This window comes from Meles meles, chromosome 18 (genome assembly GCF_922984935.1).
Source record: "Meles meles chromosome 18, mMelMel3.1 paternal haplotype, whole genome shotgun sequence".
Lineage (NCBI taxonomy): Eukaryota > Metazoa > Chordata > Mammalia > Carnivora > Mustelidae > Meles > Meles meles.
Genome location: NC_060083.1, coordinates 47353454 through 47370072, shown reverse-complemented (window position 1 = coordinate 47370072; position 16619 = coordinate 47353454). Strand labels below are relative to the sequence as shown.

The 16619-nt window shown below is 53.1% G+C and overlaps 1 protein-coding gene across 2 annotated transcripts in view; it reads right to left on the bottom strand.

Moving 5' to 3' along the window:
• CRHR1 (corticotropin releasing hormone receptor 1) overlaps nucleotides 1-16619 on the bottom strand; it is a 47135-nt gene that overhangs the window by 18881 nt on the left and 11635 nt on the right. For both annotated transcript variants that reach the window (XM_045983746.1, XM_045983748.1), the window contains exon 2: nucleotides 8332-8419. In XM_045983746.1, the coding sequence (XP_045839702.1) occupies nucleotides 8332-8419 (88 nt within the window). The remainder of the gene's footprint in view (nucleotides 1-8331; nucleotides 8420-16619) is intronic.

Sequence of the window (16619 nt, the reverse complement as noted above, 5' to 3'; positions counted from 1 at the left end):
GACACTCACTTCAGACGGGCTCTGCTACTAATTTGTTGTTTGACCATAGGCACGTCGCTTGCTCTTTAAGCCTCTGTGTCTTTATTTGTTTTTAAGACTTTTATTTGTTTTTGAGACAGAGAGAGCAGGGGGAGGAGCAGAGGGAGATGGACAAGCAGACTCTGCGTCAAGCCCGATGAAGGGCTCCATCCCAGGATTCTGAGATCATGACCTGAACCCAGGCCAAGAGTCAGACGCTTAACCGACTGAGCCACCCAGGAGATGGAGCACCATTTGTGTCTTTATAATAAAATGGAGAGGTTGGATCTGACCAGAAATTCTTAATCTCAGTCTACTGGAAGCTTTAAGGGTTCACAGAGACTCTGAAGTTAAGTGAAAAAAGTGGTGTATATATGCATCTGAATTGGGAAAGGGACCGTGGCTTTCATTAGATTCTCAAAGAGATCCATGACTGAAAGATGTCAAAGTCCAAATATTTTCCAAATCTTCCAAATTGAAGAGCACTTTGGTTTTTTTTTTTAAAAAGGTCATTTGTTTGTCAGAGAGTGGCGGGGGGCAGGGGAGAGAGCACAAACAGGGGGAGTGGCAGGCAGAGGGAGAAGCAGGCTCCCCTCTGAGCAGGGAGCCTGATGTGGGACTCGATCCCAGGACCCTGGAATCATGACCTGAGCCAAAGGCAGACGTTTAACTGACTGAGCCACCCAGGCATCCTTTGAAGAACTCTTTGGAGTGGAGTGTGTGCGTATGTGTATGTACGCCTCTTGGGGCAGAACAGAGGCCACACGGATGCTTCTGGAGGGTAGGGAGGCTTTTAGTCTCCAGGGAGGGGGGTGGGAGGCTGGGCCAAGGATGGCCTTGGCACCTCTCGTGATGCTGTCCCCTCTTTCCCTGCCTTTGGATGCCCCTCTTCCACAAAAGCCCAGCACACCAGTCCTGTAGGGACCCAGTGTGCCCATCCCAATGGGAGAGGGTGAGTAATTCTTGGGACTGGTGCAAGAATGCACAGACAAGCCAGGAAGAGCCACGAACCAATGCAGAGGCCACCTCCTCAGGGCTGGGCATTAGCATCAGCCAAGCCCTGGCTGGGGCCCACCTGCCATCTCCTCCCCATGTTAGCCTGATCTCAGTCTCTCTGGAAACAGCCCAGGGTTAGATGGACGTCCTTCCTCTGCTGGATGCTGGGCGGTGCCCAGCAGTCTGTGTACCCAGTGCTGGTTTTTCTTTCTAATCAAAGTGATCCATAGGCTGTTCCTGCAAATTGGGGCTTGGAGCAGAGGCCTTGAGACCAAGAGGGGTTTTTTTGTTTGTTTTTTTAAGATTTTATTTATTCATTTGACAGAGAGAGAGAGCTCACAAGTAGGCAGAGCAGCACGCAGAGAGAGAAGGGAGGAAGCAGGCTCCCTGCTGAGCAGAGAGCCCGACGTGGGGCTTGATCCCAGGATCCTGAGATCATGACCTGAGCTGAAGGCAGAGGCTTAACCCACTGAGCCACTCAGGCACCCCGAGACCAAGAGGTTTAACTGAAAGAGAAAGAAGTCTGGGTTGGACATGGGGAGCTGGTGGGCTCCTGGTGCTGTGCCACAGTACAGCCTCTGTGAATGGCATCATGGCGTGGTGGGCAGGGGGGTGGGTTGGGCAGGGAGGAAAGCAGCTTGCGGTTGTAATCTCTCATGGGTCATGCCACTCGTGCTGAGCCCAGAGGCGGGGGGGGGGGGAACTAGAGGCAAGTGGCCATAGGGAGGGGAGGATAATATAATGGACCATGCTCTGGTTTTTCAAAACCCATCATCATCTATCTCTTCAGTCCTCATCCACCCTGCAATGTCATCAGTCCCTTTCTACAGATGAGGAAACTGAGGCACAAGGGTGTTAAGTGACTTGCTCAAAGTCATGGGTCAACGAGTGAAAGAACCAAGAAGTATAGCCAAGTATTTTTGACTTTAAACTGCGCACTCTTTCTATTATGCCACATTTTGTGCCAATAAAGGGAGGAGAGAAAGCCCAGGAGGCAGCAGGGAAGGGAGCAACAGTTTTGAGGGCTGTGTGCTAGACATGTGCCAGGTACTTTGCATAGACCTTCTGATCGAATGATATCATTCCTCAGACAGCTGCTCATTCATTCATTCACTCACTCATTCATTCACAGTGTCTCCTGAGCTGGGTGCAGAGAATAGTAAACCGAACGTCATGTGTGGCAGCACCTGGAACTTGTCTATCATGCTCTCTCAGCGTAGGAGCTGTCCTCCACCCTCCTTCCCTCTCCCTCTCTCTCCCCTGCCCTGGACACTTCCCCAGAGCCTCTTTGGCAAAGAACAGAGGGCCAGGCATGGCTGGGCACCAGCCATAGCCAGGATCAGACTAGAGCCAAGGCAGAAACAGTTACTAAGCAGATGGCCCTTCTGACCTCGATGACCACGTACCAGCCAATGTCTGGAGCCCTGACCCACCCGCAGCTGGTGGGTAGGTATGGGGGCGGGGGGTGGAAGCAGGCGGAACAGACATTAGTTGCCTCTAGTCTGGTATGGATTAGGGTTCTTTAGCACCTACTGTGGGTCTCACACCACCTGCCGTGGTGAGTGCTAATTCTCTCCGATTTACAGGTAAGGAAACTGAGGCCCGGGTAGTCAAATTGTTTATGCAGAATCACACAAACACTAAGAGATAGAAGTCGGGGTTGACACCTGTCCCAGGCTCTTCCCACGGCACCACAGAGGTCCCCAGTCTGGGCTACTGGCCCTCATAGCATTTGGCTGCACAATTTCTAGCCCCTGCTGCCGCAGTGCCCCCCCCTTCTATCACCCTGACCCCACAACTCACAGAAGGCTGAGTGGGGCGGGGAGGGCGGGTAGGAAGCAGGGTAATACTAACATAGACGTGACCTTTACATTAAGAGCCCAGAAAATTCTGGACGGAATGAAAGTCTGTCTGCAAGAAGGGAAGAAAGGGAGAGACAGGCTTCAGAATGGAGAGAAGCCATCAGCAGCATCACTGCCGGCCGGGTGGGCGGGTCCGGTGGAGGGGCGTAGCCATATGGGGGCGTGGCCAGAGGCACAGGGCCAATCAGGAGCGGCGGTGGGGCCCGTCTTGGAGACACCAGCCTTTAAGTATGGGGCTAGGCCTTGGGGTCGTAGGGAGCGGGCTGAGCAGTAAATGCAGGGTGTTAGAAGAGGAAAGGAGGCTGGAAGAAGAGGGGCAGGAACCCAGAAGTCGAGGGAAGGGAGGAGGCTGCAGAACAGGGCCTCAGGGGCCATACCTGGTGGTGGGCGCTGCCAGGCAGACCTCCCAGCCCAACTGCCTGGAAGGCACCTTCCTGCAAAGTGCCCAGCCCTTCACAGCTCACGCCGGGATTTCAGTTCACCGTGCTGCGGACACGCGGTCCCTGGAGATCAGGCAGAGCCCAGGTGTCCAAAGGGGAAGGGTGTGTAGGACTTGGGGGGCGGGGAGAACCAACAATTGCTGAACACTACTGCATACCAGGCTGTGTAAAGGGTCCTTCTGGAAACCCAGGCCACTCATTCAATCCATTTAACCACTTAGAAGAAAAGAGGGTGGGAGCAAGTGGAGAAGGAGAAGGGGGAGAGAGAGGAAATAGAAGGAGACAAAGACACAGAGAGGAAAACAGAGAAAGGCAGACAGAAAGTCAGGAGAAAAGGGTACAGGGAAAAATAACTCTAGATGTGCTGGGGGTGGGGGAGGGCACGGATCTCCTAGTTGGGAAGGGGAGAAGGAAGGAAGGGAAGTCTGGGTGTCTCTTAGCATCGGGGCTATAAAGACCTAGAGGTCAGGGCTGTTGAACTCCAATTCTTGAGCCCGTGCCCCCTCCATTTGTCCCCCTGGCATAAATGCCCAATCCCTCCTGCTCCCCTGGGGGGTTATTTTCTCACTTGGATAGCATAGTTGTGGGGTGAGGAGCAGTTTGGACAGGAGTAAACCAGTCTTGCAAAGAGCTAAGCCAATTTACCAGCCAGAAGCAGAAAGCCTGAGCTACTATTACCGTCAACCCCTCCCCACACCAAGCTGTTTCAGGATACCCCTCCTGTCCAATTAAGTCATAGATGGGGAGGAATAATGGCTTTACTCTTTATTCAACAAGTTTTTACTGACCGTCTAAGAAACTTTTTAGGAGCTGGGGACACAGTAATGCATAGGAATACAGTAATGCATAAAATTAGTGACCTGCCCTTAGTTGAGGGTGGGAGGTAATGGGTGCAGCAAACAGACAGACAGACACAGAGCTGTTAAGCAGTAAGAAATGCTATGAGGAAAAAGCAAGCAGGGTAAGGAGATAAAGAGTGCCAGGACTGCTCTTTCAATTTGGTGCTAACATTAAAACAGAGACCTAAAGGGAGTAAGAGAGGGGGCCATGTGCACATCTGGGGGAAGAGTGTTCTAGATAGGGGGAACAGCACATGCAAAGGCCCTGAGGCTAGTGTGTACTTGGCATATCTGAGGTTTTGACATTCCTATCACTTGGTGGCTTGCCCCCTCCTTAGTGAGGTGGCTAGGTCCCTTAAGCGTTTTTTTTCTGGAGGCAGGGGGTGGAGCCAAGTGGGCTAAAGTAATGCATAAGACTGGTCCTGTGGCTTCCTCCATCCCCACACGCACACACTCTGATGTTCATGGGAGCACTGCAGTTAGACGGTCCCAAACCTCTGCCAGTGGAAGGAAGAGGAAAGAGGAACAGCATGGACAGCTCCCTCTTGCCTCTGACAAAACCCCTGCTGAATCAGGGTCCTTGGGGGGGGGCCTGTTTTAACAAACCCAATGAGAACCCTTTGAAGGTGGCCTACTTAATGCTTGTGCACAATTGGGCATGGGTTTCTTGCCTCAAGTAGATGACATAGTTCCTTTCCCAGCAGGCTCAGTGTCCAAAAGTGCCCAGCAGATCCTTCTGTCGTAGAGAACTTCAGAAGGAAATCAGAATCTGGTTCCAGTCCCCAGTTATTTCGGGTGTCCCATCAGTGGCCTCTGAATGAACCAAAGGAGGTGGGCACCTACCAGCAGCCCTGCAGTTGTGTGGTTGAGCTTAAGAAAGGAACTCAGCCAAAGCTGCCCAGAGGGAGAAAAGCCAGGTGGCCCAAGGACAGTCTCTGAAACAGACATGCTTGCCCATTCAGAGGAAGGCACCGTTGGGATGAAGGGGTTGGGGCTCTGCCGGGGTCTCCCGCATGGAGAGGGTGGCAGAGGGCAGGCAGAGAGTCCTGCTCTTGTCTCCACCACCTTGTGGCTGAACTTCCTCTTTTTTAGCTGGGTAGAATGGAAAGATACCTTTGCCATTGTGTGACTCATCAGGCCAAGTGGGTGGGAGCCTCCTGTCCTGTGGGTTTGCGAGCTCTCCATTTTTGCATTCCTGGCACCTAGTAGAGTGCCAGGCGCACAGTAGGTCCTGAGGGAAATTGGGGGCTGTGTGTATACCCTGTATAGGTGTGGGAAACTGCAGGGGTGACCAGCCACACCTGGCCCTGGGGATGATGGCTGCCTCCGGGCAGCCACGTATGCAACTGGCCCATTTAGTTCAAATCTTGCGGCTACTACTTAGTAACTGTGTGTATTTGGGCAAGTTCCTTAACCTCTCCTCTTAGGTTCCTCTCCTATAAGATGAAAATAAAAATACTTCCTGGGCGCCTGGGTGGCTCAGTGGGTTAAGCCTCTGCCTTCCGCTCAGGTCATGATCTCAGGGTCCTGGGATCAAGTCCCGCATCGGGCTCTCTGCTCAGCAGGGAGCTCGCTTCCCCTCTCTCTCTGCCTGTCTCTCTGCCTACTAGTGATCTCTCTCTGTGTCAAATAAGTAAATAAAATCTTTTAAAAAAAATACTTCCTGACAATATTGTTATGATGACTGAATGAGATTCAAGTACTTAGAATGGTGTCTGACACACAGTAGGTACTAAATAACTATCAGCTATCATTACTAACATTCATGACCTTAAGACAGGGGGTAGGAATGAATGACCCTGGGTCCTTGTCAACGGTATGAGTTCATTTGTCTCTGATGTCATTAGTCAATAATTCTATTACTTTCTGGCATTGTCATATTCACGCCATGATTTTATGATCTGCCAAGTCTGTGATCTGCCACATGACAGAGCTTTGACCCTGGGGACCCACCCTCTCCCTGCTCCTGGCATGTGAGAGGACCCCCAAAGGCCCCAACTCAGTGCCAGCCACCCTGGCCAGACGCCCATCCATCTGTCCCCGCCCCTCCACCCCATCCTCACCATCTGCCTCTACCAGTGCTCGTAGGTCTGGGTAGGTCTTGGCAATGGAAGACAAACAGCTCGTTCTCCGGGGCTCTTGTGCCGGTGATGGATTGTATGCCGTGAAGCCCGCCAGGCTGGGCTGGGCGGAGGGTAGGGACACGGAGCACAAAATCACCGGGGAATGAACGACATTCATCATGGCCTCTTGCCTCCAAGGACAGGTGACACCTGCATGGGCTCACAGACGTCACTCCTCCACACACAACGAGCAAGTGGATGGATGGAGGCTGACCTGGCCCCAGTGCATGGGGGACTTCGGGCAGGGCCTTTCATCTCAGACTTGGCCCCTGGACAGGTGTCTTCCCTCCCTGTCTCTCTCCGCTAGAACTCCAGACTCTTGCTCAAGAATTTTCCTATTCCCCATGGCCTGGCTTAGCCAACTTCACAGCCCGCTGTTCCAGGCTGCCAGTAACCACCAGACTTACTGTTCGTCCCTCCTCACTGCTCCCCTGCCTTTCCACCAAACCCACCTGCTGGTCTTGGGTCAGCTCTAGCTTTGGCTCAGAGCACTGGCTCTTCACTGCCAGTTCGTACTCAGAGTCTCTCAGAGATTCACTGTGAAAGTGACTCCTTCAGGAAGCCTTCCTGGATTCATACCACCCCTGATCTATCCTCCCCGCCATCTCCAGTGTAGTGAGCCATTCATGGCAAATGCCTTTCCCTCATTGCAGCTATATACAGTTTGCACTTTCGAAAGCCTACTGATGTTACCAACAATCGTACACCGTGCTCATTAGTAGCATGGCTCTCTACAGTCTGTAACAGATTGCCACAAAACTCAGTCCATTTAGTTGTTACAGATCCTTGTGTCAGGCGCCACCCCTCCCCCAACTTTATAGCTTGGACAAAGTGAGGCTCAAGGGGGTCAAAGTCCTGCTCATCCCTGGGGCTGCTAGAGGGGGCCCCTAGGGCAGAAGCACAAGACAACGCCACGGTGAGCATGGGACCCAGTTGGCCTTCTCCAAATCTGGGGCTCTTCCACTCCCCCAGGCTCCTCCCATAGTGAAGGCCCAGTAGGCCGGACGGCAGCTGCCCTGAGGCCCAGGCTCAGAAGCTCATGCCTCCTGCTTCCCTGCGGGCACCCTGTGGCCCCCTCTCTGCCAGCATGCGCCTGGTGCTCGGCTTCCCAGGGCACGTTTGTGGGTTTGACTCCGGACCAGATGGTGAGCCCCTCTTTGTCCCCCTCATGCCTTCCAGGGGGCCCAGTGCACAACAGTGCTCAATGCGCGAGTTGGATTGAATCAAGGAGAGACCTGAAGAGGAAACTGAGTCACCAAACAACGAGCCTCCTGAAGACCTTCCAGTGCTGTGCCCTTGGCTGGGCCGCAGCCTCCCCAGGAGCCCTGCATCAAGTGGCCAGGGCAAGGGTTCAGGGTCCACACCCTGAAAAGTCAGAAAAGACCTGGACTTGGACGCCACAGACCTGACTTTCCCATGCCTCGGTTTCCTCACCTGTACAGACGCTGAGTCTTAAACTCTCATGAGAAGAAAGATGATTCTACAAAAGGACTTTGCAAATAGCGTGCTTGTACAAGTTAGGAGTAACATTTGTAGTTATGCCGTATTTTCTACAGAGGAGGTATAAAGCCAGGCTGCCTCGGCTCCAGCCTTGGCTCTGGGACTTATTAGTTTTTTTCCTCTGTGCCTTGGTTTGCCTTTGGGTTACTATCTCTCTAGTACTTCCAAGAGTGCCTGATGGGAAGTTAGCACCCGACGGGTTTCTGGCACCAGAGGACAGCAGCCCTTCCCTGCCACGGGGGCCCAAGTCACAGCCCAGCCCTTGGCTCCATCAGTTCTCACAGCAAGGGCTGGGGTGACGTCCCTCATTGGCCGCCCCACGGCTGATGCTGTGACCTCGCAGCAGCTCTCCTTCCCACCACCCTTGTACCAACTTCAGGACCCTCCTGAGCACAGTTGTCTACAGAGGGGTGATGAGCTGCATGGGGTTCGGGAGGGGAAATCTCTCTACTCTTCCTGTCTTGACGCAAGGCTCTGTGTGCAGGCCCTGGGAGACCGGAGGAGGGGGCTGGGGAGACCTGGAATCTTGCATGACAAGGGGAGGGAGACTCACCAGAGATGTTGCTGACCAGGGACAGGCTCTCGCAGTGCTGGTCCTGGAAGGAGGCGGAGATTGGGTTCAGCCCCAGCAGGAGCAGGGCCTGTGGGCACAGAGAGGTGAGGGACTCTGTTAGAACATGCGGGGAACTTCCTGCTTCCCCTCGCTTTCTGCTCACCCCAGCTTGCCCTCCCCCTACCCCCATGTCCTCTGTGTCTGGAAGGTCTGGAGCTGCCCTGCTCTAGAAGGGCTTGGAAGGGAAATAGGTAACAACAGTAGGAGGCTGGGTTCCCGGGACAATAGTGAACCTGCTTCCTGAGGGCGGGGTCTTCGCGGAGGCTGCGCCTGAGGAAGGCTGAGGCCGTGCTCAGAGGACGCCCCTCCCCCCCCAGCTAATCACCAGTTCCTGCAAATTCGGCCTCGTCCTTCACCACGTCTTTTATACCTATACCTGCCACGGGTCTTACTTGTCCCCGGGGCTGCGGTGGCCGTCTGTGTTTCCAGATGAGAAACGGAGACCCACGGTGCTGAAGGGGTACATGTCTCTGGAAAGACGCCTGCCCTATTCCAAGGAGAACTTTTGCCCTATAACCTCCCAGGGGTTCCATGTTATTCTGATTCCAGAATTTCAGCCCACGTGGGAGGAGAGTGACAGGGTCCCCTTCAACTAACACCCTCACACAATCACTGTGTCCCCCTCCCTTGATGTCACCCTCCACCACACACATACGGATTTAGAGTCCAAAGAGCCCTGGCATCTAGGCCTGGTTTCACTGTGTTGCCAGAGGCAGGTTACTTGACCTCTCTGGGCCTTATTTCCTCACGTGGAAAGAGTCCTCCCTCCCAGGTTTCCCCGATGCACTGTTCGTAGGAGGCCTTTACGAGTAGCACATCGTGACCCGCAAGGACAAGCACTTTGTTTTGTTCACGGTGCTCAAATTCCCTGACTACCTCCATGGACCGCCCTGTGATTCAGGTCTACAAAGGGCACTCCGCAGGTCATGTGGATTGATTTGAACTTGGTGCTTTTTATTTAGTCATAGGTCAGAGACAAGGCAGTGGTCTCCCCTGGAACTTGAGGTTCAAAGGGATAAGAAGCACGTGGGGGACTGGGGTACAGAGTGGGCATTGTAACCAGCCCCTCCTTCCATTTGTTGGGACATGGGTGACCAGGACAATGACCAGCACAGCTCTGTCTGCCTGATCAGGGTCCCAAGGCAGGGAGCCTCACGGGAGGTGGCTCTCCACCTGACCACCCTGCTCCCTGCTCTTTCTTCCGGGGTCTCCTCCCTGACGCCCTCTCCTAGGCCCCCCGCTGATGGTAGCTCAGCCCCAGTCCATTTCCACACAGTCCGCAAATGTCTCTACAGAACTTCGGAAACAGACAGGAAGATCTACACACTGTCTTAGCCACGTCCCAGTGGGGAACTGAGATGGGGAGAGCGCTAGGGGCTGGTCCCATGGCCGGCAGGTGTCTGTGTTAGAACAGCACACAGCCTTGGTGCACAGTCCTCTGGGACCAGGGCGAGGAAAGCGAGGCACCCACCTTGGGTCCAAATTTTCAAGGGATGCCAAAAAGACAGTAATATTTTAATGCAACATTTTTAAAAAACTCTAGTGCAAAAAAAACCCCACGATGAACAAAATATCAAAAACTTCTTAAGAAAGACAGGCTCTGTAATAGTGCTGGGCCTACTGGAGCTTGGAGTAAAAGGAACAATTGGGAATGATATTAGCATAATCGTTTATCTTCATTATGAGATTTTGGACACCCTTATATTTTGCGCTTGAGGAGGGGCATCTGGATGGCTCAGTGGGTTAAACCTCTGCCTTCGGCTCAGGTCATGATCTCAGGGGGTCCTTGGATCGAGCCCCGCATCGGGCTCTCTGCTCAGTGGGGAGCCTGCTTCCTCCTCTCTCTCTCTCTGCCTGCCTCTCCACCTACTTGAGATCTCTGTCTGTCAAATAAATAAATTATATGTTTAAAAAAAAAAGTTGTGCTTGAGGAGAATGCCTCACTTGCCTCATGCTAGCCCCGACCCTGCCCTGCTCTCCCCAAACTGGACATCCCCATCCCACCATTCCCGATGTCTATGTCCTCCCCTCACTTGGACTCCTCCCCACTCACCCTTTCCGGACCTCAGGACCTTCTCCCAGTCCCTAGAAGCAGCCCGACCTGCCCTTTCCCAGAAGTGAGCTTTCCTTGCTCACCTGCCAAGGATCTCCTCTCCTACCCTGCCCCTCCCCATCAGTACCACCCACCTTCCCCAGGAGCCACCCCTTCCCCTCCCATCTCAAGACAGAGGCAGGCTCTACTCCCTTCTCTCCCGCCTTCCATTCCAAGATGGAATCAAGTGCTCCCCACTCTGGTCAGAGTCCATCCCGCACCCCACCTCCTGCAGGAAACGCCCTTGACCCAAATGATTCACCCACACGTCCCCTCAGCACATGCCCGAGTCCTTCGTGGGCTTTGTCCTATTCCCTTGCTAGCACACTCCTGTCACATCGTAGGAGCCTTTCTGCTCTGACTGGGCCAAACTCCAGTCTAAGAAACGTATCCCCAGCCCTGCACCCCCACTCTCTGTCCAGCACTCGGGACACTCAGCTAACTCGCTCCTGGGACTTGCAAGTGATTAGAACAAACCCATTCATCTCTCTGGCCCCAAGGAACTTCTAACACTTTATTAATCAGTAATTAAACTTCACAGTCCCCGGAGAGATGGAGAACTATCTTTACCCTCATTTTCCAAATGAAAACGCAGGAGAGAGGGAGGAGGAAGCCGCCAGACTAGCCAGCAGCTCTTGCTAGTTAAGCAGAGTGTGTCCTTGCTGGCAAACCTGCATGGCTTAGCTCAGCACAGGGCTCTGTGCTGTGCCCAGAGAGAGACCGCTCTGCTGGGATGGCCAGAGGCCCCTTCTAGAAGGGGGTTAAGAATCCCTGCCCCAGCTTGTCCCCCCACCACTGCCTCTGCTACCTCCCAACACGCAGACACACTCAGAACGGAAGCGGGGCTCCCAGAGCCAATGGTCACAGGCTAACGAAAGAAACTGGAAATGCTCTATTTGAAAATATCAGCCCCCACCCCCAACATTCCACCATTCTCCTTCTAATCCTGAAACCTGGCTTTGTGCTTTGCATCTTGGTCTTTCAGATCCCCCTTGAAAGCACACGCGTTCTATCCACACTGAATTACTTACCAATGCCCAGCCGCCAGATGGGGCAGGTGCCCCCTCACCTTAGCCTTTGTGGTTCTTTGCCCCCCCTGCACCCCCTGCTGGCCCACCACCTCACCCAGTCAGCCCTGCCGTCCTGGAGAGCCAGTTCCGGAGGCCACCCCCACCCCCGCACCTTGGCAGCAGTTTCCCCCAACACTCCAGAGCAAAGCAACAAGGTCATGCCGTCAATGGACCCAGGCTCCTGTGCACGTGGCCACAGACCCAGGAGCTCACGATGCTCACAGACGGAGCATGAACCCGTCTCAGTACAAAGCACCGCCTCCCCTCAGTCCTGATTGCTGGCAAAGACACAGGCCAGAAGATCTTCGCTTCCTGCCTTAATGTCCTAGGGTTTGCAGAGCAGAGGAAATCCAGATTCATCATGAAACCGGACCAAACGCCATGCAAGGGCAAACGGCAAGCCTGTCCTTGGCTGGCTGCCTGTAACCTTGACCCTTACGCCGTACATGACTTCACAAAGTCATTCTCTACCAACAGGGTTTACACTGTGCCAAGGAAAATGCTTCTTCGAATTTCTGAACCAACCTCTCCTCTCAGGAAAGCTCAGTTCTATATAGAATCCGTATCTGTACCATGTCTTGCTCTGTGGAAGGACTTGCAAAGGCTTCTGGCTTATTCCTGAATCACACTTCCAGGAAAAGTCTGGAATGTTCTTGTATATTTCCTCTCTACCGAACACGGATCTCTTCAGCATTCATCAGATTTCTAGCCCCGTCCACAGGTGACTACTGCACTGGGGGAACGGATCCCCAGAATTTCCAGGATATTGTTTGTTTCCTTCTAAGGCTGAGCGATCTTGATCTGGGTCCACAAACACGGAAAAGCCTGTAAGGAAAGCAGAGTGCGGTGCGTAACGACAACCATCTTCCCCGGGGAGGGCGCAGAGCTTTCTCCACAGCTCAGGGAGCTCTTGCACCCAAAGTAGACGGCCAGAGCTTACGGTGGATGGGGCCACATCAGCAGCCTGGGCCTCCATCACATCCGACACGTCATCCTCTCTCAAAGCAAACCTAAGCTGGTGTGGGCCTAGGAACCATCACTTCCTTGGGCCGCTCCGCAGGCTCCTCCCCGCGGTCATTAACTCCAGCTGCTGGCTCTCCTTTCAGAGCCATTTCTGACGAACCAAGTTTTCAGGACTATGTGAGGTTTACCATTCGCCTCCAGCTGGTAGAGAAGACAAAAATGGCCCTAGGAAGCGGAAGCTGGCAAAGCTGACGCCTCACTTGTGTGCCTCGGCCCGTGGCCCCAGGGCCCCAAACAAAGCCTGTGCCTCAGTGACGAATCTCTCCACTCACCAGAACCAAACCCTGAACGCGAACTCTGAGAAGGCCAAGGGTGTGCTGCTGCTCGATTCCAGCATCACAGAAAATGACTGTTCAAGGATCCAGTGGGTCCCTGACAAGGCCAGCTCTGTGGAAAGCAGATGCGGCAGGTCTCATGCTCCCTATTTTAAAGGGGTTTTAGTTGAGGTACCCAAGGTCACAGAGCTGTTTTTAGCAGCTGGGTGGGGACTAGGAGCCAGAGGGCACACTTTCAGATGGAGGCTGGAAGAAGGGGATGGCCCAGATCAGGGCAGGGCGTGGAAAGAAAGGATGGACAGAGGGGAGGGAAGGGTGCAGGCACCCTCAGAGAGGGAGAGTGGGGGTCAGAGTCTGACAGCTGCTGCCCACCCCTCCCCAACCCCCCTGCAGGCCAGCACTTTGGCTGGAATTGAAGCTGCCATCCCGATTCCCAGTGTGACTCTGGCATAAAGGTTAATCACACCCAGAAAATGCTTATTAGAGGCCATAAATAACTAAGCTGTAGCTCAGTCCGCTCCTTAAGGCACAAAAGTGCAATTTCCTTTGATGGGATGATTGGGTAATTAACCTTTTAGGGAGGGTCCTGAAGGGCCACTGGGGGAGGGAGGAGAAGGATGGCCTGGAGGCACCAGGGGCTGCCTCCACCCCTCCGAAAGTTCAGGATGAGCAAGGAGAAGGGCCTGCCTTCCTTCCCCTGGCTTGAGTACCTCTGGTGCTGGGCTTGGGAGAAAGTCCCCCGCCTCCTCCTCCCAGGCCCCAGGAAAATCTCTCTTGGGCTGCAGGGTGGAGGGGAGGGGAAGGACACAGCCACAGCCGCATTGGGCGTAAACCCTCAAGCAAGATCCCTCCAGCTACTGCTGAGTTCTGCCTTCTCCTGCCACCGATCTGTGACTTTGGGTGAGTCGCCTGGGCTCTCTGGGCGATGAGATCTCTCCTACCTGCTCCGCAGGGACATGAGCCACCTGGAGAAAAGCCAGAGAGAGATGACTTCTGAAATTTAAAGTTTTTCACAGGTGTCCATGGGGTCACTACTAGGATCATGTCTTGATCCATTCGTTCGACGGACGCCTGGGCTGTTTCCATGTCCCTACTCTTGTAAATGACGCTGCCATGAACATGGGGGCGCACATATCCCTTCGAGATGGTGATTTCGTTGCCTTTAGACATATACCCAGAAAGTGCAATGACTAGCTCATGTAAAATTTCTATGTTTAATTATTTGTGGAACCTTCATGCTGTTTCCAGAGTAGCGGCACCAACGTGCATTCCCACCAGCAGAGCACAGGGATTCCCTTTTCTCCACAACCTCACCAGTGCTTGTTATCTCTTGCCTTTTGGGTATTGTCGTTTTTGTTGCTGTCATCGTGGTTCTTTTTAAGCCCAGTGCAGGTCTTGAACTCACAACCCTGAGATCAAGACCTGAGCTGAGCTCAAGAGCTCAATGCTTCACTGACTGAGCCACCTGGATGCCCCTTTCCTATCTTTTTGATACTCGCCATTCTAACAGGTGATATTTCTCTGCCGTTTTGATTTGCTTTTCCCTGATGATGAGTGAGCACCGTTTTCATGTACCTGTTGGCTATCTTCTTTGGAAAAATGCCAATCAGGTCCTTTGTCCATTTTTAATTGGATTACTTGGGGGGGGTTGCTATTGAGTTGTATGTGTACCTTATATAGTTTAAATATTAACCCCTTATCGGATGTATGGTTTGCAAGGTGTAGCCTGTTCTGAGCAAAGCCCAGAGAAGAAAATCTAAATATGAAAAAGAGGAGGGGTCGTAAGTCAGGATTTCTTTAAAAGTTGACTCCCCCGTTGCATTTAAAAACTAGGATCTGGGGGCGCCTGGGTGGCTCAGTCGGTTGAGCATCCAGCTCCTGATTTTGGCCCAGGTCTCAATCTCCGGGTCATGAGACAGAGCCTCATGTTGGGCTCCGTGCTCTGCAGGGAGTAGGCTGGAGATTCTCTCCCTCTGCCCCTCCCCCCACTTACAAGTGCTTCCCCCCCCCCATAAATAAGTAAATGTTTTTTAAAACTCCTAGGATCTGGTTTATAGAAATGAGACATATGCCCAACCAAACTCTTCAGAAACCTGTCTGTGCCTACAGGGCACATATAGAGTGATGGTGCAGGGGAGAGGCAGGGCCCCCATGCAGCGGTGGCACACGGAGGTGCCAAGCACATGGGTCACCAGAGGCGAGGGTTGCTGGCTGTGCCCCAGCAGAATGGAGACCCTCCACGGTGTGTTTCCTGATCCACACAGAGGTGCTCTGAAGAGGAGTCAGGGTAAAGTAGACTTGAACAAAGGACAGCAAAGCCGCGTGCCCTTTCTCAGCCCTCTTGACTGCCCAGGACCTTTGTGCCCTGGACGGCCTCCCTTCCCCATCCTTTCCAGGCCAGATCCTCCCCCCACAGCCTCTTTCTAGGACAGCCACAGCCTGTTCCCATCTCAAGGCAAAGAGCCCGTGCTTTTCCCCCAAAGTGGGTGAGCAGTGAAAGATTATTCTAGGCAGATGAGAAATAATTTATTGTTACATTTAATTAACTTAAATTGCTGTTGTGCAGAGAGGAAAAACTGGAAAGGAAAGTCTCCTGCCTACAGATCAGGGAGGAGGGGTGGTGCTCGCTGGGGTGTTCCTCGCCTCCGCCCCTTCTCCCTGAGGCCCCAGGCAGCTTGTCACTCCTCTACTCCCCAGCACAGCCAAAGTGCAGTGGGTGCCTGCTTGACCCAGCCCAGGGCAATGAGGACCTGTAAGACCCCAGCTCTGGGTTCATGCAGACCCCCTCCAAGGATCCCAGACCTACCGTCCCTTGAGCTCTAAGCTCCCTGAGAGCAGGCTCTGTGTTTGGCTGCCTTTGGGCCCTCAGTGGGACCTGGTGCAGAGTAGGTCCCACAACACCTGAATGAATAAATGATCGATTGAACGAATGAACAGGTAGGTTTCTACTCTCTGCCGCCTTTGACCACAGAGTCCCCTTGCAGTTCCCACTGGGACAATTCTGATTCCCCCGAGTCCCCGTTTTTTCCTGCATCTCTTTGCTTCCATCCACCAGGAGCTCTCTTGGAGGCTTTGTTCCTAGCTCCTTAGAGGGGTGTGCTGAAGGAAAAAGAATTAGTGGGGTGGGAAGTGTGGGGCTGAGGTCCTGTTCTGACCCTGGCAAACTTGCTTCATGGGCAAGTCACTCCTTCGCCCTCTTTTCTGCCTCAGTTTCTTTCTCTGTAAAATGAGGAGTGTGTTCCCTACACTCCTTTCCAGGTCTGGATATCTTCCGCCTTCAAGATGCGCAGGAGAGTAGAAACCAGACTTCTAACTCTGGGGCCCGGGAAATCTGCATTGGGAACGTTTATCTGCCCCTTCCTACCTGTGTGACCTCAGGCGACTTAACTTCTCTGAGACTCCGTTTCCCCATCTGTAAATGGGGCCAATAGGGATGTAAGTTACACTCTAAAGCTCTTGAAGACTGTCAACAACTCAGTGCATTTAAAACAGCACGCACAGGTGATGCGATGAGCACGGGATTTTTCTAGACAAATCCCTGAACTCTACCTTTGAAACGAATAATACACCATATGTTAATTAATTGAATTTAAATAACATTAAATTATAACAAAATAAAAAATAAAATAAAACAGCATGGGGCCGAACACAGGGTAAGCAGGTGACAAGTGGCAATGAGAACTCTTATTCTACTCCATGGAAGTGGCTTCTTCCCGACTTGGCCCTTCTCTCCGGAAGCGCCCCCTGACGGGTCCCCTGCCTGTCCAG